At 43.3% G+C, this 23,186-nt stretch overlaps 1 protein-coding gene across 2 annotated transcripts in view; it reads left to right on the forward strand.

The window, feature by feature from the left end:
- GSDME (gasdermin E) overlaps positions 1–20,116 on the forward strand; it is a 69,522-nt gene extending 49,406 nt beyond the window's left edge. The window contains exons 6-11 of one of the 2 annotated variants that reach the window (XM_040259766.1): positions 4,331–4,495; positions 7,264–7,391; positions 8,268–8,463; positions 14,625–14,698; positions 18,152–18,404; positions 19,623–20,116. In XM_040259766.1, coding sequence (XP_040115700.1) covers positions 4,331–4,495; positions 7,264–7,391; positions 8,268–8,463; positions 14,625–14,698; positions 18,152–18,379 — 791 coding nt within the window. In that variant the 3' untranslated portion in view covers positions 18,380–18,404; positions 19,623–20,116. Of the gene's footprint in view, positions 1–4,330; positions 4,496–7,263; positions 7,392–8,267; positions 8,464–14,624; positions 14,699–18,151 lie in introns of both variants that reach the window. The other variant, XM_040259765.1, reaches the window with a different exon arrangement.
- The last annotated feature ends 3,070 nt before the right edge of the window (positions 20,117–23,186 follow it).

Raw genomic sequence — 23,186 nt, forward strand, 5'->3', positions numbered from 1 at the left:
GACTCCAGCCCTGGCCACTGAGGCCCTGGTTATCCCGTGCAGATGGACTGGTGGTGGGGGTGTCACTTCTGTCAGGCCTTTTGGAAGCTTGGCCTTCACGGAGGATGCCCATGAGGGTTCTGAGAACCCTTTGGTTTGGGGACCCTCGGGAGCCGCTCCCTGTTCCTCTGAGGAGGTGTCCATGCTCTGCCCTGTTGGTGGCCACCCAACAGGGGGTTTTTCTTTTCTCAGATGGGGTTGGAAAGACAGTTTGCCTGGGGAAGCTCTCCTGTTTGCATTTCCATTTTCAAGCCTTTCATCTTGGCTTGCTTCCTCTGTCTTGAAAATAAACTCCTCTTTGTGCTGCTGAGAAGAGGTGCCCTGGGGAGCTCTTGGGGTTCCTCAGGCTCACTTCTTATACCCCAGCCTTCTCCCGCCGCCTGCCCTGCCTGTGCAGCGTGTTGGTCAGGCTCTTGTTCTGTGCCACTCTGATTTTTAAGCCAGTTCTGCTTATTTTTCCCATCTGTGTTTTTTGTTGCTCTTCCTGCACAACATTCTAATCTGATTTCATAAACAGCCCTGCAGGCACTAGTCTGACCTTAAAGAGGCTGTCTGATCTCTCCTCCCACCTTCAGGGTGAGTACATTTGACAACCCTCCTGTCTTTTGAAACTTTGCCAGGAGGTTACTCCCTCTGTGTCCCTTGGGGGAGGCATCAGTGGGCCTGTCTTTGCCAAGGGGTTACTTCAGCCATGACCCTTCTCTTTGCCAACAGCTCCCCTCTTATGTGGCCAATCAGAAACATCATGTCCTCGTCTTGAATTTTAGTCTTTGCTTTGTAGAATTAAGCATTTACCAGTGTCCTTTCAGCATGAACTATTTTTTAAAAAAACTTTTAATCTTGTATTAGGGTATAGCCAATTAACAATGTCATGATAGTTTCAGGTGGACAGCAAAGGGACACAGACATACACATGTATGTATCCATTCTCCCCCAAACTTTCTTCCCACCCAGCCTGCCACACAATATTGAGCAGAGTTCTCTGTGCTTTATAGTAGGTCCTTGTTGATTATGCATTTTAAATATAGCAATGTCAGCATGAACTTACTGGGCACCTGTGAACGAGAACCTGTGCTTTCCACCCTACTGGGTCTGTGCACTTCTCTGCAGGTCCAGAGGCTGGTATCAACATCCCCTGCCCTGTTCCCATCACAGGTTTTTAACTGGCTCCTCTGCTTCGAATCTTCCCCATTTTAGCAGTGTAGCTAATGTGATTATTTAAAAATACATGTTTGGTCATTTCACTCACCTGCTTGAATGCCCGTCTGAGGCTCTCTCTGTCCTAAGATAAAGTCTGCACTCCTAGCCACGTTGTGTCCAGCCTTCCTGCTCCTCTCCAGCACCTCCAAAGTTAACCTACCGTCTGGGAACTCTCCACTCTTGCTTATTGTGAGCCTTAGTTTGGAGAGTGCTCCCTTCTTCTTGGCCCAGCTAATTCCTACCAGGCTTCAGGGGCTACTTAGTCACCGCTTCATCCAAGAAGTTCTTTCTCTATCCACTGGTTCTTTCTCTGCACCTGCCAGTCTGGCTTCAGTGACCCCCTCCACCTTCCCCACTTGTATCTCACTCATTGTCAAAGCCTCGGTTGTAGTCCTTTTGAATCTCTGGCTCCGTGCAACATGTCTGATGCTGCAGAGTGAAGGAGTTGGTACTGCCCTCAGAGGAGCTGTGCATGTGTAAAGGAAGAACACTGCTGGGGCTGTGGACTCCCCAAATACAGTTGGGCCCACAGGGCTCTGGGCAGCATTTGAGGCTATGTTAATGGTTGTGGTCCTTGTTCTTGGAGAGCATGACCTGGGGGTCAGTTCACACTTGCCCACCTTGGTGCCTGGTGTAGAGGGTGGAGTGAGCCGGGGGCATCCTGGATGCCCAGGAGTGTGGGTAGGTTGAGTGCGTAAGTGAAAGCTTGTTTCATTTGTCTTTTGACGATCATCCTGTCTTGTGGATGTCATTAGTGCCCACGCCAGTTCACAATGTGTTAATACACCTTCTACATGTCATGCAAGTACTAGGCTCAGCCACATTCTCATTCCATAGCCTGTACACAGATTATTAAATAGAAGCATTAAAAGAATGTGCATTTTTAAAATGTTTTATTGAAGTGCAGTTGGTTTACAATGTGTTGTGTTAGCTTCAGGTGCTTTCTAATAAGCAGATTCCTGCCCCCATCCATGATCTACTGAGACCTGCACTCCCTGAGAATATGATTTTTTTAAAAACATTTTTCCTCTGTGTTTATGTGTATATGTATTTATTTTAAATTTTTATTTGAGTGTAGTTGATTTACCATGTTAAGTTTCAGGTGTACAACAAAGTGATTCAATTATACATAAATCCATTCTCTTTTTAGATTCCTTTCCCATATATGTCATTACAGAGTCTTGAGTAGAGTTCCCTGTGCTATGTAGTGGATTCTTATTAGTTACCTGTTTTATATATAGTAATTACCATATGCCGATCCCAATCTTCCAGTTTATCCCCTCCCACCGTTTTCTCCCGTTACCAATAAAATTGTTTTCTCTATCTGTAACTCTATTTATGTTTTGTAAATAAGTTCATTTGTACCATTTAAAAAGATTTTACATATAAGCAAATTATCATATATGTCTTTCTCTGACTTCACTTGTCAGTATTTCTCTGTCCTTCTCTGACTTCACTCAGTAAGACAATCTCTAGGTCCATTCATGCTGCTGCAAATGGCATTATTTTCTTTTTAACGCCTGAGAAATACTCCATTGTGCATATGTACCACATCTTTTTCTGTTCCTCAGTTGATGGACATTTAGGTTGCTTCCATGTCTTGACCATTGTAAATAGTGTGAGGGTGCCTGTATCTACTCAAATTATGGTTTTCTCTTGCTATGTGGCCGGGAGTGGGACTGCTCAATCATATGGTAGTTTTATTTTTACTTTTTTGAGGAACCTCCATAATGGTTGTACCAATTTACATTCCCACCAACAGTGCAGAAGGGTTCCCTTTTCTCCACACACTCCTGTGCATTTATTATTTGTAGATTTTTTGATGATGACTACTTGGACCAGTGTGAGGTGATATCTCATTATAGTTTTGATTTGCATCTCTAATAATCAGTGACGGTGAACATCTTTCACTTGCCTACTGGCCCTCTGTATGTCGTCTTTGGATAAATGTCTATTTAGATCTCCTGCCTATTTTCTGATTGGGTCATTTTGTTGTTGTTGTTACTGAGCTGCGTTGAGCTGTCTGTGTTTTGGAGATTCTTTGTTGGTGACTTTATTTGCAAATATTTTCTCCCATTCTGAGGGTTGTCTTTTCATTTTGTTTATGATTTTCTTCGCTGTGCAAAAGCTTTTAAGATTAATTGGGTCTCATTTGTTGTTTTTAATTTTCATTACTCTAAGAGGTGGGTCAGAAGGAGAATCCTCATTCTTAAGTTCACACACCGTTTTTGCTTAGCAAGAAGACACCATTGCATTTTACCTACAACTTAGTTACCCTAGTTGGGCTCGCAAATGTGAAAGTATTCAAGGAGCATTTCTATTATTTTAAAAAACTTTTTATTTTGGGAAATTACACACATGTTCAGAAGTACAGATAATATAATGAACCCTATGTACCTACTACCATCCAGCTTCATTAACTTGGACAATTCATGTTTCATAAGTTCCCCACCTCCCTCCATCCCTACTCAAATTGTTTTGAAGCAAATCATAGGCGTTATATATTTTTGTTTATAAATATGGAAACATCCCTAAAAGATAAGGCTTTTAAAAAGACTAATTTTCCTTCATATGGATTCATGTAGAATATATTCTTTTGTGTCTGGATTTTCCCACTCTATATAAGTTTCATTCATATAATTGCAGTAAAAACTTTACTACTCGTTAATGAAGAAAAATTGACTCTCCCAAGAGCCATGTAATCACTTGTGCACCTAAATATATTGTCAATAATTCTGTAATATCAGTTCAGTCAGATCAGATTTATCAATCAAATTCAAATTTCCTCACTTATATATCGTGGGTTGTTTGTTGGAGTTGGTTTGTTCCACTCAGGCTAAGGAAATACTTCTGATAATTGGAAGATTGCTTCCTGCCTGTTCAGAGAGCCTTATGTTAGGAATGACCATTTCTCTGGCATTTGTAGGAAGTGGCTGAACTTTGGTCAAACAGCTTAACATGTACGAAGTGGGTTTATGGGGAAGAGGATGGATGTGCCTCCCTGCCCTCTTGACTTAGGTAAAGCTGGGACTGGGATGTGTCAGTGAGGCTGACCCTTCTGCCTGGCTTGTCCTTTTCTCCTCCATTACAGAATTCTGCCTCCTACAAGGGAAGCATGGTGGCTTTGAGCAGGAAACGAGAAGCAACTCTGTCTTGCTGGACCCCCTGCCCTTCCGAGAGTTTGCGTTCTGGGACATGCCGGATGCCGGGCAAGGGCTGTCTGCCCAGGATAAGCCACTGAGTGTCTTAAAACAAGGTACTGTCCCAGGATGGGGCATGGTGAGGTGATGGGCAGTTGACTGCTCTGGACCTAGGAAGTGGTGTGCCCTTCAGGAGGGCTGATTCCCCAGAGAGTCATGGAAAACATCTGAGAACAGAGAAGATGGTGCTTGAGTCAGTTCTGGTTCTCAGCAGGACCCACCTTGGTCAGATCTTAGGGAACCTCTGGTCTTGGATGGTCTGTTTTAAGGAAGCGGTGGGAGGCTGAGGAGGGCAAGAGTCAGGGGCCTAGCATTTTCTTTCATTTGAACCATGGCAGTCTTGCTGACTACCAAGAAGAGCTAGTCAGCAGCGAGGAGAGAGAACCCGAGTTTTGCATCTGTTTCATTTATTCCAGGCTTCATTGTCAAGATAAGCAATGCTTTGTCAGCACTGCAAAATAAAATGCTCTCTTGGAGGCCCATATCCACGTGGCATGAAGCCGTATGTTGCCAAGGCATCCAGCAACGAGGAGGGCAGGACATGTGATGTGCCTGCAGCAGTTCCTTTTGCTCTCTACAGCACTTTGTGTTTTTAAAAGTTTTTGTGGGGGAGTAGGGTGGGAATTAGTAGGAGTACAGTATATGTTAGAAAAGGAGATGGGCAAGGAAAAAGAGAAATGAATAATTAAGTAACAGCGACTTTCACTTCCACTTTACTAAAGACAGCTAGGAGCAGCTCAGAATCTCTGGCTTGGAGCGTAACAAGAGAGACTCATCAGTGGGGCTTCTGCGTAACAAGAGAGACTCATCAATGGGGCTTCAGCCAGTCCCAAACCAGAAGATAGATACTTTTGTTTCTGTAGCAAAAATGTCAGTATTGATGGAGTTGGCAGTGAAGGCCCACTGTTAAGGCTTTCCTATCTAATGCCAGGGCTGCAGGCCTCCTCCTGATATTTGGGTGTGATTCTCAGCTGCCACTTACGATTGGAACCACTGCAGCCTTAACTGCGTGCACTGCAGGACAGTGACAAGACAGGGTGAGCTTTCTTATAATTTCCTTTCCCATTAGTCTACCCTGCCAGCCTGGGGGGGAATAGGGTGGGGGCCCACTTCTGTGCCCTTAAACTCTAGAGCAGTCAGGACAGCATTTCTATCCAGGCCGGGGCTGGTGAGGACCGAATTGGGTTATAGGGCAGTTTTTTAGTTGTTGGAATTTGACATCAGCAGAGGTGGTGCATTTATGTATTACTATCCATCCCTGTATATGGAAGCTTCGGGTTATCACATCTTGTTTTCAAATTCCCACTTGGCTTAAGTTACTAGAAGCTTCTGACTGTCTTAAAAAAGGAAGATTCTAAGGGGAGAGGCTCAGTCATCCTGAAGAGGATGTTGAGTGATCCAGCTGGGGTTCTGACCCACTCTCCAGGACAGGTAAAGAAGAATGGGGAAAGTGGCTATCTTGTGTTTGCCTAAGGAAAATTATGCCAGCCCCTTGAAAAGCAGAGTACATCATGAGAAAGACTGGGCTGGAAGAAGCAAAAGCTGGAATCAAGATTGCCAGAAATATCAATAACCTCAGATATGCAGATGACACCACCCTTATGGCAGAAAGTGAAGAAGAACTAAAGAGTCTCTTGATGAAAGTGAGAGAGGAGAGTGAAAAAGTTGGCTTAAAGCTCAACATCCAGAAAACTAAGATCATGGCATCTGGTCCCATCACTCCATGGCAAATAGATGGGGAAACAGTGGCAGACTTTATTTTTCTGGGCTCCAAAATCACTGCAGATGGTGACTGCAGCCATAAAATTAAAAGACGCTCACTCCTTGGAAGGAAAGTTATGACCAACCTAGACAGCATATTAAAAAGCAGAGACATTACTTTGCCAACAAAGTTCCATCTAGTCAAGGCTATGGTTTTTCCAGTGGTCATGTATGGATGTGAGAGTTGGACCATAAAGAAAGCTGAGCGCCGAAGAACTGATGCTTTTGAACTGTGGTGTTGGAGAAGACTCTTGAGAGTCCCTTGGACTGCAAGGAGATCCAACCAGTCCATCCTAAAGGAAATCAGTCCTGGGTGTTCATTGGAAGGACTGATGCTGAAGCTGAAACTCCAATACTTTGGCCACCTAATGCAAAGCACTGACTCCTTTGAAAAGACCCTGATGCTGGGAAAGATTGAGGGCAGGAGGAGAAGGGGACGACAGAATATGAGATGGCTGGATGGCATCACCGACTCAATGGACATGGGTTTGGGTGGACTCCAGGAGTTGGTGATGGACAGGGAGGTCTGGTGTGCTGCGGTTCATGGGGTCGCAAAGAGTCGGACACGACTGAGTGACTGAACTGAACTGAAAAGCATGCATTTCATGTTAAAGGATACAAAATCTGCAGTGTATTGCAAAGATATGAAAAATAATGCATTTTGGAATTTGTGTGGCTCTGAAGCTTTATAAAAGTCTTCACTGATATTTGGTTATTTAGACTTGATAATTTAATAATAATTGCAAATGACTTTTTCAGGAAATTGATTAGACTTAATTACTGTTTAGTTAGTCATCAGGAAAAAGTCTGAGACAAAATTTGGCTTCCCTCTTTTCTGTCTCCCTGTCCTCCCTTTTCTTCCCTCCTCCTTTCTTCAATAGTCTGGTCAGTGAAAAACACACAGGGTGGTATTTAACACTCTTTATTTCTGAGTTCCACTATTGACTGTGCAGCTGGAAGTGTCTATGAAAGAACAGAGGACAGTTCTCTCTGAAAAGCCTGAGTTGCTGGCCCTAGTTCTGGGGTAAGTCATGAGACCTGGTGTGCTCTGGTGTGTTCACAGCCACTCTGCTCTTAGAGAGGAATTTCCATCCCTTCATGGAGTTGCCCAAGCAGCAACAGACAGCCCTGAATGACGTCCTCCAGGCGGTCCTGTTGGATGAAGAATTACTGGTGATCCTGGAACAAGTGGTAAGACTGGAGACACCTCAAGGCAGTGTCTCTGCCTGTTTTTCTGGGCTAGGTCTCTTGCAATAATACACCTTGAGCTGGGGTAAAATTGTGTTTGAAATTTCTTCACCTCCTTTTAATCCTAAAGCTTCTTTTGTTCCTAGTCCCAGCCTTAGTTTTCTAACTGTAGAAGGGTAGCTGAGGTGCAGAGTAGAAGGGTGTATTAATTTCCTAGTGTTGCTGTAACAAGTTACCACAAACGGCAATGTATTTTCTTACAGTTCTGGAGGCCACAAGTCTAAAGTCAAGGTGTCATCAGGGCTTTGCTTCCCACAGACTCTAGCAGAGAATCCTTGTGTGCCTGCCTCAGCTCTGGGGGGCTCCTGGCGTCCCTTTGCTTGTGGCCACATCGCTCAAGTCTCCTTTTCTGTCTCTTAATGGACACCCACCACTGGATTTTGGGTCCACTCCAATCTAGGGTGATCTTGCGATTTACCTTAACTACATCTGCAAGAACTTCAAATAGGGTCTTATGGTGAAGCTCTGGGTGGACCTAATTTGGGGACCACTGGTAAGGAAGCCACTTGTCAATGCAGGAGACAAGAGACACGGGTTTGAGCCCTGGGTTGGGAAGATCCCCTGGAGGGGAGGGCCTGGCAACCAACTCCAGGATTACTACCTGGAGAACCCATGAACAGAGGAGCCTGGTGGGCTACAGTCCATAGGGTCGCAAAGAGTTAGACATGACGGAAGTGAATTAGCATGTATGAATGCTTCAGCTCACTGTGAGGGTTGTATGTCCTGAAGGCAGAGGCTGGGTTGTGCCCAGCTTCACCTCTGGCTTTACTACATCTGTCTCTCTCCCCAACCGCCCCCCCGCCCCACCTCATCCCACAGTGTGATGACATAGTCAGCAGCCTGTCACCCTCACTGGTGGCCCTGGGGGAGCTGAAGCTGTCACAGAAGCACAACCTCACGACCTTCCTGCGGCTGGCAGGGTGCAGTGTGCAGGGTGAGCATCCAGGCTCAGAGGATGTGGTCCACAACCAGAAACTCTTCTCTACAGCCTACTTCTTGGTCAGTGCGCTAGCAGGTATGGATCAAAAAAAAAAAAAGGGAAGAAATGCACTTGCCTTGAAATTGCTTTGCTTACTGTGTGGGAGATTCGGCACATAAGGTTCCCACCTTTTCAAGCAGTGCAGGCAAGATAAGCAGGAGAGTTTACAGGACTGCCATGGAGTCATGGACGTGCTGCTAGCCTCCTCTACTCTCTTGGAGAGGACTTTCTTTCCTCTCCCAGGGAGGGCTGTCTGCAGGCACACCCCCTCACCCAGACAGGAAACCACTTCCCCAGACAGCCTGTGATTCACACTTGAAAGCCACTGCCACTCAGCATTGCCAGGCATCATTTGGCAACTGCTATCTCCCCCGGTGTTTTGGTCCTTCTCATCCTCTTGTTCCTCTTTGCAAACTTAGGGCCCTATCCTGAGTGCAGCATCGTGGCCATGAGGGCAGGGAGGCTGCAAAGAGCATCCCAAAGCACTAGGATGCTGAGCCCAGCACCTTCACAACCTCCACACCCATCCTGGCCATCCAGTTATTAGCTGTGGAGCCTGCCCTACACTTCTGTACCAACTCCCACCCAGAATGCAGCATGCCAGAGGGTCTGTGGTACCAGAACGAGGTCTTCCTGTATGAGGAATTTGTCTGTACCGGGTCTTTGTTGCAACATGCGAGATCTTTAGTTCCCTGATCAGGGATTTAACCTGGGTCCCCTGCATTGGGAGTTTGGAGTCTGAGCCACTGGACCACCAGGGAAGTCCCAGAAGCTGGACTTTACTTCTCAGAGAGGCAAGAGCTGACAAACTAGCCCAGTCTTAGTCCCTGCAACTTCTTTTCAAGGTGGACGTTGAATTCCTGATACATTTCAAGAGTTCCTCCTTAGCACCGCCTGGAACAAAAAGCCCAGGAATCTTCAGTTTTTGAATAACAAGAGCAAATGCCTCTTCCAGCTCCATATGCCAATGAATGTATGCTCTATATCTTATTCCATGTCATGGGTAAATGTTTTGACTGGGATAGGATATAAGACGAGAGCCCTGTGGAACTCCACTAGAGACCTTTTCCCCAATGTTAATCATTATATGAGAGAGTCTAAAAACAGGCATTATATCAGGAGCTTATCTACAGGCCAGAGTTCTCTAGCTTTTGAGAAGCCTTTCCTTCACAATTCACCTTGACTTTTGTATGTTGGGAGGTTTTTGATTACACTGATTTCAGTCTACCTAGTGGAAGCCAGTCTTTCCAGATTTCTCTTTCTTTCTGATTCGGTGCTGGTGAGTGGTATGTTTTTAGGACTTTATCCATTTCTTCTAGGTTGTCCACAGCACTCTCTTATGATCTCTTGTATTTCTGGGGAATCGGTTGTAACATCTACACTTGCATTTCTGATTTTATTTGAGGCATCTCTTTTTCTTCACAAATCTAGCCAAATGTTTGTTAATTCATCTTTTCAAAGAACTAGCTATTCATTTCATTGATTTTTAAAAAAAATCTATTAGGCTGTTTTTAATTTCCACCCTGATCTTAGTGATGTCCTTCTCTCTACTAACTCTGGGTTTCATTTGTTCCTTTTGAGATATAAAGTTAGGCTGTTTGAGATTTTTCTTGTTTCCTGAGGTACCATTTATTGCTGTGAGCTCTCCTCTTAGAACTGCCTTTGCTAATCACCTAAATTTTGATGTGCTGTATTTCCATTTGTCTAAAGGTATTTTTGAGCCATTCTTTCCTTATTGGTTTTCTGTCTGGATGATCTAGCCGTTGATGAAAGTGGAGTATTAAAGTCCCCTGCTGTTACTGTATTGCTGCCCACTTCTCTTTTTAGGCCTGTTTTCTTATGTATTCAGGTGCTCCTACGCGCGTGCATGCGTGTGTGCTCAGTTGCATTTGACTATTTTGCGAGCCCAGGGACTGCAGCCCGCCAGGCTCTTCTGTCCATGGGATTTTCCAGGCAAGAATACTGGAGTGGGGTGTCATTTCTCCAGGGGATCTTCCTGACCCAGGAGTTGAACCTGCAGATTCTTTACCGCTGAGCCAAAAGGTGATGCTATGCCAGATGTGTAAATACTTAAAGTGTTATATCCTCCTGTTGGCTTGACCCCTTTATCATTGCGTAGTGCTCTTGTCTCTCATTAAAGTCTGTTTATGATATACAGATGGCCTGTTAACCTTAATTTTCTTTTGGTTTCAGTTTGCATGGACTGTCTTTCCTTCCCTTTTGTTTTCAGTCTGTGTATGTCCTCACATCTGAAATGAGTCTCCCGCAGGCAGTATAATTTTTTTTTTTTAATTTATCCATTCAGCAACTCTGTACTAAATTCTCCAATCAAAAGACAATTACATTTAAAGTGATTACTGACAGATATGTACTCACTGCCATTTTGTTAATTATTTAGTGACTCTTTGGTAGTTCTTTTGTTCCTTTCTTCTCTTGCTCTCCTCCTCTGTGACTTGATAATTTTCTGTAGTGATATGCTTAGATTCCTTTCTCATTTTTTTTTGTGGTTACCATGAGGATTACATGCCAACTTAGACTGTTATACATACTATGTTGGTAACAACTTAAGTTTAAACACATCCTAAAGCTCTACATTTTACTTTCCTCTCCTGCCATTTTATGGTTTTGATGTCACAAATCATATCTTTTTATCTTGCATATCCCTTAAGAAATTAATTTTTACTGCTTTTGTCATTTAACCTCATACTAGTTTTGTAGGTGATTAATTTACCCTTACAACATTAGATTATTATGAATTTTACTATATATTTACCTTTACCAGTGAGATTTATTTTCATATGTTTTCTTATTACTAATTAGTACTCTTTCATTACAGCTTAAACAGGTTCCTTTAACTTGTCTTGCAAGGTTGGTCTAGTGATGAATTCCTTCAGTTTTTGCTTGTCTAGAAAGTTCTCTCACCTTCAATTCTGAATGACAGCTTTATCAGGTAGAATATTCTTGGTTGCAAGTTTGTTTTTTTCTTTCAGTACTTTCACTATATCATACCACTCCCTTCTAGGTTGCAAAGTTTCTACTGAAAAACCTAATCTGCTGATAGCCATATGGAGGAGTTCCCTTGTAATTGTTTTTCTCTCGCTGCTTTCAAGATTCTCTCCTTGTCTTTAAGTTTTGACATTTTAATGTGGCCTGGGTCTCCTGGATCTGAGTGTTTGCCTTCCCCACGTTAGGAGAGTTTTCAGCCCCTTTCTTCTTCTTCTGGTATCCCTATGGTGCAGATGTTGGTTTGCTAGATGGTGTAGCATAGTTTCTTAAGCTGTGTTCGCAAAAAGATGCTGCTCTGATTGGGTGAATTCCACTGCTTTGTCTTTTGAGTTCAGTGATCTTGTTTTCTACTTCCCCTAGTGTCTGTTTTGGTTCAGGTATTGTATTCTTCATTTCTGTGACTTGACTTAATATTTGGTATTTTTCTATATTTTCTGTTTCTTTGTTGAAGTTCTCACAGTGTTCATCTGTTCTTCTCCCAAGTTTGTTAAGCAGCTTTATGATCATAAAAGCTGCTTTTTGAACCCTTTAGTAGGAAATCACTTAATATTCTTTTCATTCAGGACCTTTTTTGAGATTTTTATCTTGTTCTGTTTGGGACATTTTTCTCTGTTTCTTCATTTTCCTTGATTTTCTGTGTTTGTTTCCACGCATAAGATAAAACAGTCACCTCTCACAGTATTGAGGAAGTGGTCTCTTGTAAGAAAGAACCTTATTGTTCAGCCTTGCCCTAGCTCTCTGTTGTTTCTCAAACCTCTGTGATTGTTCAAGCAGCTTATTTTTAGTGGCTCCCAAGAGTTGAGGGTTTGTCAACACCTGTCAGTGTCCCAGAGAGGGGCCCAGTCAGCACCCAGATTCAGGCTGGTTAGAGGCCAGACCTTCAGGCAGCAGCTTTTAAAGTATATAAATATATATAGACCACAAGTGTAAATCCCACAAGCCAGAGCCTGATGACCTGGAAATGCCATCTGGGTGGCAGTTACAAAAATCACAAGTTCCTTTCCAGGAGATGTCAGCACCCTGGAATGAGGCAGATAGAGCATAAAGGGTGGGGTTCAGACCCTCCACCACAGGGAGAAGCTCGGGTTCTGAGTTCCCTCCTGAGTGTGGGTCATGGCACCAGAAGTGCAGTTTACAGGGAGATTGTGCTCGGCTTCTCCTACCTGCTGTTGTGGGATTTTCTTCCTAGTTCACCTGATGTGTAGGGAGTCGCTCAGGCAGTTTGGGTTTTTTTCAGAGGAAACTCTTCCATGTGCTGCTGTAGATTCAGTCTGTCTATGGGAGGTGGTGAGTTCTGGATCTTCCCATGGTGCTGTCTTGGACCTGCCTCCTTGTCCTTGTTTAAAGCACTGCAGTCTCAGCATCTGGCTAGTCTCCTGGAACACTTTCTCCACCATTCTGTGACCTTAGCATGAACTTCCCAGGTCTCATCTGTTAAATACTTAGAATATGAAAGATCAAAAGTCATTTCAATTCCAGAAACAACTGAAGAAGCCTCTACTGTGTTTCAGGCACTGCCAGATGCTGAGGTAGGAGAAAAATCAACATCCCCACCCTCAAGGGAATTAATCAAGGGAAGTAAAGCAGTGAAATCAGATGGTAGGCTTCTCACGTGGTGCTGGTGGTAAAGAACCTACCTGCCAGTGTGGGAGACCCAAGAGGTGTGGGTTCAATCCTTGGGTCAGGAAGATCCCCTGGAGAAGGGTATGGCAACCCACTCCAGTATTGTTGCTCCTCTGCCTGGAGAATCCCATGGGCAGAGGAGCCTGGCAGGCTACAGTCCATAGGATTGCAAAGAATTGGACACGAGGGCCTAAGTGCTGAGTTGCTTCAGTCAAACTCTGCAAAGCAGATGCTATTGCTTCATCCCCATGTCCTCAGCCAGGTTCAGGGTAGGAAATGACCACTGAGTAACATGGAAATAAAGTATTTCCAGGAATAAGGGATGATGATGATTACCTGAAAAGTGAGGCAATGGAAACATGAACAGGTGAGATGACCGTGACAGTAGCTCAGCCAGGACCTCTCGCTCCAGGTGACTGTGTTTCCGCTCTTCACAGCTGTGGGGGTCTTTCCACAAGGCAAGTCTCCATGTATTGACCATCTTCATCTTCCTGACTTGGAATCAGGGCCTCCTTGAGAATTTGTTGAAAATGGTGGAAACTCTCTGGAGATGAATGCACACACAAGCTTTTAAATGCAGTTTAGGGGGTTCACTGGTAGGATTGTATCTTCAGGGCTGCCCCATCCACTCAGCAGCCTTCCTCTCCTGGGAACAAGCCATGTTTCATTGTCCTCTGCTGGATTCCAGCCTAAGCAGCACACTGCCCTTTATAAATAAGGCTGCTAATTAACGCAGGAGACGGAGGAGTTCAGGAGTGTTCCCTGGGCCAGATGATAGAGCAGATGACTTCACTTTTGCTTTTTCGGCACAAATATTGTATCCCAAGGGATTGGGTCCTTTTAGCAATCTCATCTGTTCTATTCTGAGAGGTATTTAAAACCAGTTTGGAATAACACTGATCTGGATTCCCTGTTCCTGGGGCTGGGAAGGACTCTTCTGGTGCAGCCCCCAGGCTTGCTCAGCTCTGTGTCAACCCTGAGAGTAGCCAGTGCTGGGCCAGGGGCCCTGCACAATCCTGGGCTCAGGAGCTCTGCTCTGCAAGCCATTCAAAATAGGTTGAAACAGGCTACATTTCCCCCCCACAACATGACTAGTGACCTAGGTATAATCCTTTATTTAGTTGTCTGACATAGGCTAAGAAAAAACAACCAAAAACTCCCCCTCCACATCTATAGTACTCAAATGAGGAAACATGCAAGGAGAGGTGTACCAAAGATCACTCCCCAAATATTTAGTGGGGTGAAACATAGCTCTTTTGTCCCTAAGTCCCAGGTTCTTTCTACCTTTCCGTGCTGACTCATTTTCCCCTGAGTCTGTACAGTTCTTTCTGATTGGAGAATTTCATGTGAGAAGTATCCTCCAGTGAACACAGAGCTGGTTACCTGGCCCCTACATCTATTCTGTGAAAGACTGTGCTGCTTTTGTAGCCCCCTTTGTTCATTTATTCTACAATAACTGAGCATATCCGGCTGGCAGACGACATCTAAGTTAGGTGCAACCCAGGGGTTGGCTCTGCTTCCGTGTGTGCTTTCTTTGGGCAGTGACTGATTCTCTTTTTCTCCTGCAGAAATGCCAGATAATGCAGCAGCTTTGCTGGGCACTTGCTGTAAGCTCCAGATTATCCCTCCGCTGTACCACCTGGTAAGAACCCTCCCCGAGGGGATCTGGGGTGGGTAGGAACAGGGGAATGAGGGGACGATGAATACCCAGCAGCTGATAAAACTTGTTAGGCTTTCTCATCCACAATAGCCCTTCAAAATAGGTTAAAACAAGTATTACTAACCTCACATTCTTTTATACCCTGCCTACATCACACACACAGAGGAAGACCAAAGCTCAGAGGGAAAGGAGTTATCTGGAGAACTTGCTAGCAGGGCTAGGACTCGAACCTTGTCTTTGTACTCCAGGTCTCATGCTTTCGGCATTTCTTGGAGAGAATTTTGGCCAAGGCTTGTTGCAGGGAAGGGGCCTGCCACCATATTATTTGCCATGCCAGTTCTATGGCTGGACCAGTCTGATTCAGCATTGAATTCAACAGGGAGGTATTCAAGAGGACCCTTAGCTTCATGCCCTCGGGAAATGTCATGGCAGGAATAAGAGTTAAGTAATGATGAGCTTAGCCCTGAAAGTCAAGGTTAAGTTTTCCTTTTTAAATTACAAATTGGGTCATTAACAGAAGGAACCATCGACAGGCTCGGGCAGCTCCTCTAATGTGGCTTCTGCAGGTGTTGCTCAGCCTGGGGCAGACAAGCAAAGCATACCTGGTTACTTATTTTGAGGCCTGGTTCCTATGGGCTGATGCCAGCATGCTGTTTAGACCCAAAGAACAAAAGCCTGGAGCTCTGCAGCCAGGTCTGTACAGCAGGTGTTGGGGTAGACTGCCTACATAGGACCCTGCAGTTTGTTACTTATCTGCCCTGGGAACTTGTCAGCATGGTGGTTACTGCCTTTGGTGCATCTTTGTGTAGCAGAGACCTGTGGAAACTGCAGCAAGGCATCATTCCAAGGAGCAGTTTAGATGTCATTCACAACTGAAAGCAGATCCTCACCACCCAGAGGAATGCTGTGTTCTTGTACTTTGACCACAAAAACTGAACTACTTGAAAATGAACCAGCATGAGATTGTCCTGCAGCCAGCTGAGGGTAAATGCTGATGGTGCAGTTTGGTTATGGAAATGATATGTATCAGTATCTAATTGTCTGCAATGACAGTAGTTCTGATTTCATAGCTTAGCTCCCTTTCATAGCAACTGAATATTTAGTATTTCCTAGGTGAGCCCTTACCATGTATTTACAAAGCCATCCACTGCATTCAGGAAGTATATACAAAAAGAAAATACTACCAAGACCACACTAGCTAACTCCCTCTCCCAACCAACTCACACTTGGTTGTCATCTTCCCTGCAGGTCTGCTCTAGGATTTGATCCCACATCACATTCACCAGAATTCAGCTGCTGGTGTTCTAGGAGTAGCTCTTAGGATGCACTTGGAGTTCTAGCACAGCATAGAGTCATTTGTTTACTTTTGTGGGGCTGCTGAATATAAACAAATAATTTTTCTTTAAAGACTTTCCTGAGTGTCTTCATATAATCTTCCCTGGATATCGTAATAACATTTTTTAAGACAGCAAGGCTCCTGCCTCCTGAGGGAACTTGGGTATCTTATATTTTTTATAGGGATTTACCTAGAGCAAGGTACAAAAATCTACCTGCATTCCTATCTTGTCTGGTGGCCAGAGTAAGTTTGAGAGGCTTTCTGAAAGGCTTTTGAAAGAACAGTGTCAAATACATTCATACCTTTGCAAACTGGTGAAAGAAATGATAAGAAGGTGAGTTTATAATCATCTAGAGAGAATGTTAATTTCATACCTCAACTCCTTCAGGTGTGACTGTGGTCTCTAGTGCCTCTGGGTGCCTGGGGTTGGCAGATGGTTCAGAGAGGCAGGCAGAGGTTTGCTGGGCACTTTCCCACCACACCCAGGAAACAGCGAACTGTGCTGTTGGCAGGCTTCAGCCTTCGCCAGTGGAGCTCATTCTTATGTCACCAGATGTGGTCATGCTTAAATGAGAGTAGACCAATGAGAGTGGCCCAGATCCACTCTCTGAGCCACATGGTAAGGGAAGCCTCTGGTTACACTGGGTGAATCTACAAGGTGTATGGATTTGTAAGGCTGGTTTTGATAACAGACACACAAGTAGGTTTATATGCAAATGAGTGCCATCCTTCAGCCACTGGGGCGTGCTGCATATTTCTTTTAGTAATTATTAAGGCTGTCAGTGCTCAGGACATGTCTGGAATTCTTTTGGATTCCCTTCAGATTCAGTTAAAATTCACGCATACTTTATAAGGCTTACTTCATTTAAAATTTTACTCTCATTACTAACTTGATCTAAAATTCATATCTACTGACAAATTTGTAATTACTACAGACTAAAAACAAATGTATGAGAGTCACTGCTCAAGACCCTAAAAGCAAAGTTTCCAATGTTCTGAGCAGTTGCAATTAGAGCAGTGACTGATGTGACCTCTCTGAAGAAGTGAGGGTCTGTGTTCCAGGTGGCGTATAAGGTGAGCATGCTGGACAAGGTCCCTGTTCTTCTGGGCAACTTAGGTTTTAATACACACAGCAAACAGGGAATAGCAAGAAGATAATGTCAGATACAGTAAGTATATGAAAGCAATGAGATAATAGTGATTGGGAGGTGGTAGTGAGTGAATCAATGGAGAGAGGGGTAGGAAAGACCCATTATGTGGCATTTCAGCTGACAACTCAGAGATGAGAAGGAAAGTTCTATGGGAACTCTGGAGGAAGGATATCATAGGTGGAAGGAAGAGGAAGGTTGAGACAGAGAGCATCAGTAAGTAAACTATGGTACCTACCTTTGAGGAGTTTATGCAAATATACACAGGAAATTCTAATACTTGAATTAAAGTAAAAAAAACAAACTTTATGCACTGTGTATGAGTAAGTTACATTCTGACCTTTCTAATCTACTGGAGTTAATGGATCCAATAGAAGGTAGAATACAGAGAGGAGGGGTTCAGTCAGAGGACTACCTGGACAGTAAGGAGATCAAACCAGTCAGTCTTAAAGGAAATCAACCGTCAGTACTCACTGGAAGGACTGATGCTGAAGCTCCAATACTTTGGCCACCTGAAGTAAGGAAATGACTCATTGAAAAAGACCCTGATGCTGGGAAAGATTGAAGGCAGGAGGAGAAGGGGACGACAGAGAACGAGATGGTTGGATGGCATCACCGACTCGATGGACATGAGTTTGAGCAAGCTCTGGGAGTTGGTGATGGACAGGGAGGCCTGGCGTGCTGCAGTCCATGGGGTTGCAAAGAGTCGGACATGACTGAGCGACTGAACAACAACAGACAACTCCAGGCAAAGTGGGTAAAGTCAGGCCTGAGGTCCTTGCCTGAGCCAGATACATCCTGTTACAGCTCAAGGGTTTTCCCTGTTCTACTTGGAGAATTTAAACAACTAGCTTTTCCCCCCATAATTAGCTAGAAGTGCTAATGTTATTATCCGATGATGTGGACTTTCTATAATGTTTTTGGTGAATTTGTTTACATGTGTCATTTTAGCTCCGTGCTCTGTCTCATGATGGTGTGTCTGATCTTGAAGACCCAGCTTTGGCTCCTCTGAAAGATAGAGAAAAGTTTGGGATCGTACAGCATCTGTTTGCCGCAACTGACATTAACCTGGAGAGAATGCAATCATCCGTGAAAGCTGCCAGCAGGGAGGACCCTAACGTCTTACCATTGATACTTTACATCAGCCTGAATGGACTCTGTGCTTTGGGCAGAGCATAGTAACAGTGTCACGTGTGGATTACAGGTACAGGCACACCTCATTTTATTGTACTTCATAGACAATGCATTTTTTTTTAACAATTTGAAGGTCTGTGACAACCCTGTGTTGAGCAAGTCTATTCGCACCATTTTCTCAACAGCATTTGCTCACTTGTGTCTGTCACACTGTGGTAACTCTCCCAATATTTCAGACTTTTTCATTATTATATGTATCATCGTGATCTGTGATCTTTGATGTTACTATTGCAAAAAGATTACAGCTTGACTTGCTGAAGGCTCTGACATCTGATGTTAACATTTTTTAGCAGTAAAGTTATTTTTAAGGTATATATACATGGTTTAGGCACAATGCTATTGCACAGCTTAATAGACTATAAGATAGTATAAAAATAAGTTTTATATGCACTGAGAAACCAACAAATTTGTGTGGCTTGCTTTTACTGTGGTGGTCTGGAACCAAATCTGCAGTATCTGAGATCTGCCTCTATGTGTTATCAGCTAAGGCTGGCCATTTTTCACCATCACCAAATACTGCCTTTGGGGCTTAGGTCACCATGGTGAATGATCAAGCAGATGAATTTATCTAATAGTTTAAGAAGTGGTGGCTTTTTGCATTACAAATCGCCTTGGATTCAGCTACCAGGTACCCTGTACAGGGTTTTTTCATGGGAGGCCCTCCTGTGTTGGTAACCCAGTGTCTGAAGTATAGACCCCAGCACCCCAGCTGGAGGAGGGTGGAGAATTCGAAGCCAGAGTATTCAGACCTTTTCTCTGCAGGAAAAAAAAAGGTCCATCTATCACTTTATTTTCCCCACTTGCTGTTAAACAAAAATAGATGAGGCTGACACTTTGATCCAAAAATTCATTTTAAATTATGAATGCTGTGGGGAGGCAATTTCTCTTCATAGAAGGCTACATTTTGAATGTGCTATATGCTATGCAGTGACTGAAAAATGAACTCTAAATGCCACTAGAGAACATAGTCTTCTGCTAAACAAAATTATGCTAAAAAATAACCTAACTGCAGGACACACTTCTCCTTAGGGTCTAGTATATATATACATTTTATTTATTTGACTTTGCCGTGCTTTGATCAATGTACCAATTCTATGTCTAGAGCAGTGTGCTGATTTTGCATGCGTGCTGGATGTTTAATTTGTAAAATGCTACATATTGTATCAAAGGAACTTTGAACTGTGTATATTTTTCTTGTTCTGTTTTCATATCCTTCTGCTATAAATAGCCTGAACTGTCTTCTGAGTGCTCCTAATGCCAATGCTAATATCCACTGGGGACCTGAAGCCACTTCTGCTTTCCCTCAGCAAAAAGTCACTGAGACCTACTGCTAGAATCCGATTTACTTTAGGGCCGGAGGCAGTGGCGAGGAGGGCTAGCAGCTGGAACAAGCTAGGTTACTCAGCACCTGCTTTTTGTCTCAACATCACCTACTTATTCCTTTCCTGTGCTTCAGATTTTAATGAACGTTAATAACCCTTTCATCACCTCTATTAAAAATCAGACTAAGTCATGTAGCTATTATGCAAATATTTAAGATATGTGAGAAAGAAAGAGTTGTAACTGTGGTGGCAACAACATAAAAAAATATAAGCACCTTATACACAAATTGGAAAGGAACATGCAAAAGTCAAAATAGTTGTGCTGAGATGGTGGCACTATACCTACCTGTTTTTTCTGCTTTTCTGAAATAAAATGAGAATAAAGAACATACTGCAGGTAGAATGTGTGATATGAATCTACTTGCATGAAAAACAGATATCCATGTATCTCAATGCCTGGGAAATCTCATTTAAGAGGTCACAAGAAACCCAACAGGGTCTGGGTTGAGGAAAGGATTTAGAGGTTGGGACAAGAGCCATTGGTCGAGGGGGTGGGATGGGGTGGTTCATCTGTTAGAATTTTGTATGTATTATCCTGAGTTAAAAAAATAACAACAAAACCCTCCAAACATTAAAAACTAGACACAGACTTAAGACAGAAAGAAAAGAAGCCATCCAAGCAAGTACTGAAAATCTGAGTTACATTAAACAGCAACTGAGGCAGTCTCTTTCCACAACGGCCTGGCCCTAAGACTGGCCAGTAATCCTGTTGGACTGTGTTGTAAACATTAGCGATTGAAAAAGATGTCGGGATATGCTGCTACAGCAGATTCCCACTGGGATGTGGTGGATGAGGTAGTGCTGGGCTCCAGTGAGGGTGAGACAGGTTCTTCTAACTAACTGGTATCCTCACCATTAAATACTAACTTCAAATATACCTTTATTTACTGCTTGAGATTCAGAACCATCCTTCTTTTAGTAATTAGATTTGGAATCAAGTCCTAGTATCCCAGAACACCTAGAAAACAGATAATAAATATAGTAGTATTTCCTAGAACAGAACAGCCACCTTAACTATTTCCACAACTACTTCTATTTCATAAATGGGGATAGAAGAAATGCTGACACGATTAGTTACTGTGGTGTGGCCCAAAAATGGCCCAAAAAAGGTGTTCATGACCTAATAAATCCCTAGAACCTGGCAAACAGGGTGTTTTTAAAGTACTGGACCTTGAGATGGACAGATGACCCTGGATTATCTGGGTGGACCCTTAAAGAAACCAGAAGGGTTAGTGAGAGATGGATTTGGCCAAAGAAAATACAGAAAAAATGAAGCATGTGAAGAACTCCGAGTTGCTGCTGGCTCTGAAGATAGAGGAGGCTGGTTCAAGGACAAGAGAGTAGTTGGTCAGCCAGCCAGCAAGGAAGTGGGGACTTCGATCCTACAACTGTGTGGAAAAGGAGACCGCCACCAACCTGCAAGAGCCTGGATGCATATTTTCCTCTGGACCTGCAGGTAAGAGCCAGGGCAGGGCCTGGGAGACAACTTCACTTTAGCCTCATGAGACTTGTTCATGAGACTCATGTTGAATTTTGGACCTACAGAACTGAGATGATAAGTTGTGTTGTAAGCTGCCAAGTCTGTGGTAATTTGTTATTGCAGTGACAGAAAACCAAGGTAGTATAAGATGGAAGAGTGAGTCACAGTTGGACCCTTGAACAACATGGGTTTGAACTGCACCAGTCCACTTACATGGACACCCAGCTGTGTTTATTAAGGGAATGATGACTTTATGGAAAACCTAATTTTGGGGGAACATAAGTGAAATACTCTGAAATAAAACATAATATTTTCTTGGATCAGTCCCCCAAGGCCAAAGAAATAAAGCAAACATATACAAGTGGGACCCAATTACACTTAAAACCTTTTGTACAACAAAGGAAACCATCAACGAAACAAAAAGGCAGCCAATGGAATGGGAGAAATATTTGCAAATGATGCTCCTGACAAGTGGTTAGTATTCAAACTATACACACAGCTCATATGACTCAATTATTGAAAAAAATCCAACAAAAAATGGACAGAAGACTTGAATAGATATTTTCCCAAATAAGACATACATACGGATGGCAAACAGGCACACGAAAAGATGCTCAACACTGCTAATTATTAGAAATGCAAACCAAACCCAAAAGGAAGCATCACCTCAAAAGGGTCTGAATGGCTATTATCAAAAACTCTACAGATAACAAATGTCAGAGAGGATGTGGACTAAAGGGAACCTTTCTTCCTGTGTTGTTGGCAGGAATATAAATTGGTATAAACACTATTGGAAAACAGTATGGAGGTTTGCTCAAAAACTAAAAATAGAACTAACGTGATCCAGCAATCCCACTATTTGGAAAAAAACAAAACCACTAATTTGAAAAGGTACACGCACCCCAATATTCACAGCAGCATTATTTACAATAGCTACGATGTGGAAGCAACTCAAGTCCCATCAACAGATGACAGGATTAAGAAGATATGGCATATACACAATGGAATATTACTTAGCTATAAGAAAAGAATGAAATACTGGCACTTGCAACGATGTGGATGAACCTAAAAAGAATTATGCCTAGTGAAGTAAGTCAGACAAATACTATACAATATCACTTATATGTGGAATCTAAAAAATAAATACCAGTGAATAATACATAAAACAGGCTCACAGATGCAGAAAACAAACTTGCGGTTACTAAAAGGGAGAGGGACAAATTAGGGATATGAAATTAATAAATACAAACTACTGTTTATAACGTAGATAAGAAACAAGGATTCACTGTACAGGATAGGGAATTATACCCACCATCTTATAATAACCTGTGAAAGTGAAGTCGCTCAGTTGTGTTCGACTCTTTGCGACCCCATGGACTGTAGCCTGCCAGGCTCCTCCGTCCGCGGGATTCTCCAGGCAAGAGTACTGGAGTGGGTTGCCATTTCCTTCTCCAGGGGATCTTCCCAACCCAGGGATCGAACCCACGTCTCCTGCATTCCAGGCAGATGCTTTAACCTCTGAGCCACCAGGGAACCTATAATGGACTATAATCTGTAAAAATACAGAATCACTATGTTGTACACTTTAACACAATATTATAAAGCAAATATATTTCAACAAAAAAACTAATTCTTTTGGAGACATCAGAAATACACTAGACCAGCAATTTCTGCATTGTGGGGTATGGAATCCTAGAAAACTAGCTTGGGAAAGAGTTACCAAAGTACCTTTTCTGGAAACAGGCTTCCTGTACTCACCCACATTCACGCCTCCATTTCTTGGTCAGTCCAGTGGGTCCTCCTTCCCTTCTCATCGCAGACCTCAGGGCTGAGCTGTGTGCCACAGAAGGCGTTGTCTTTCCCACCAGGGTTTTTCTTTTCTTGGCTAACTGGGAAATGGTCCTAGTATTCATGCCATCTAAGCGTAGAG

Source organism: Oryx dammah, unplaced genomic scaffold (genome assembly GCF_014754425.2).
Source record: "Oryx dammah isolate SB20612 unplaced genomic scaffold, SCBI_Odam_1.1 HiC_scaffold_18, whole genome shotgun sequence".
Lineage (NCBI taxonomy): Eukaryota > Metazoa > Chordata > Mammalia > Artiodactyla > Bovidae > Oryx > Oryx dammah.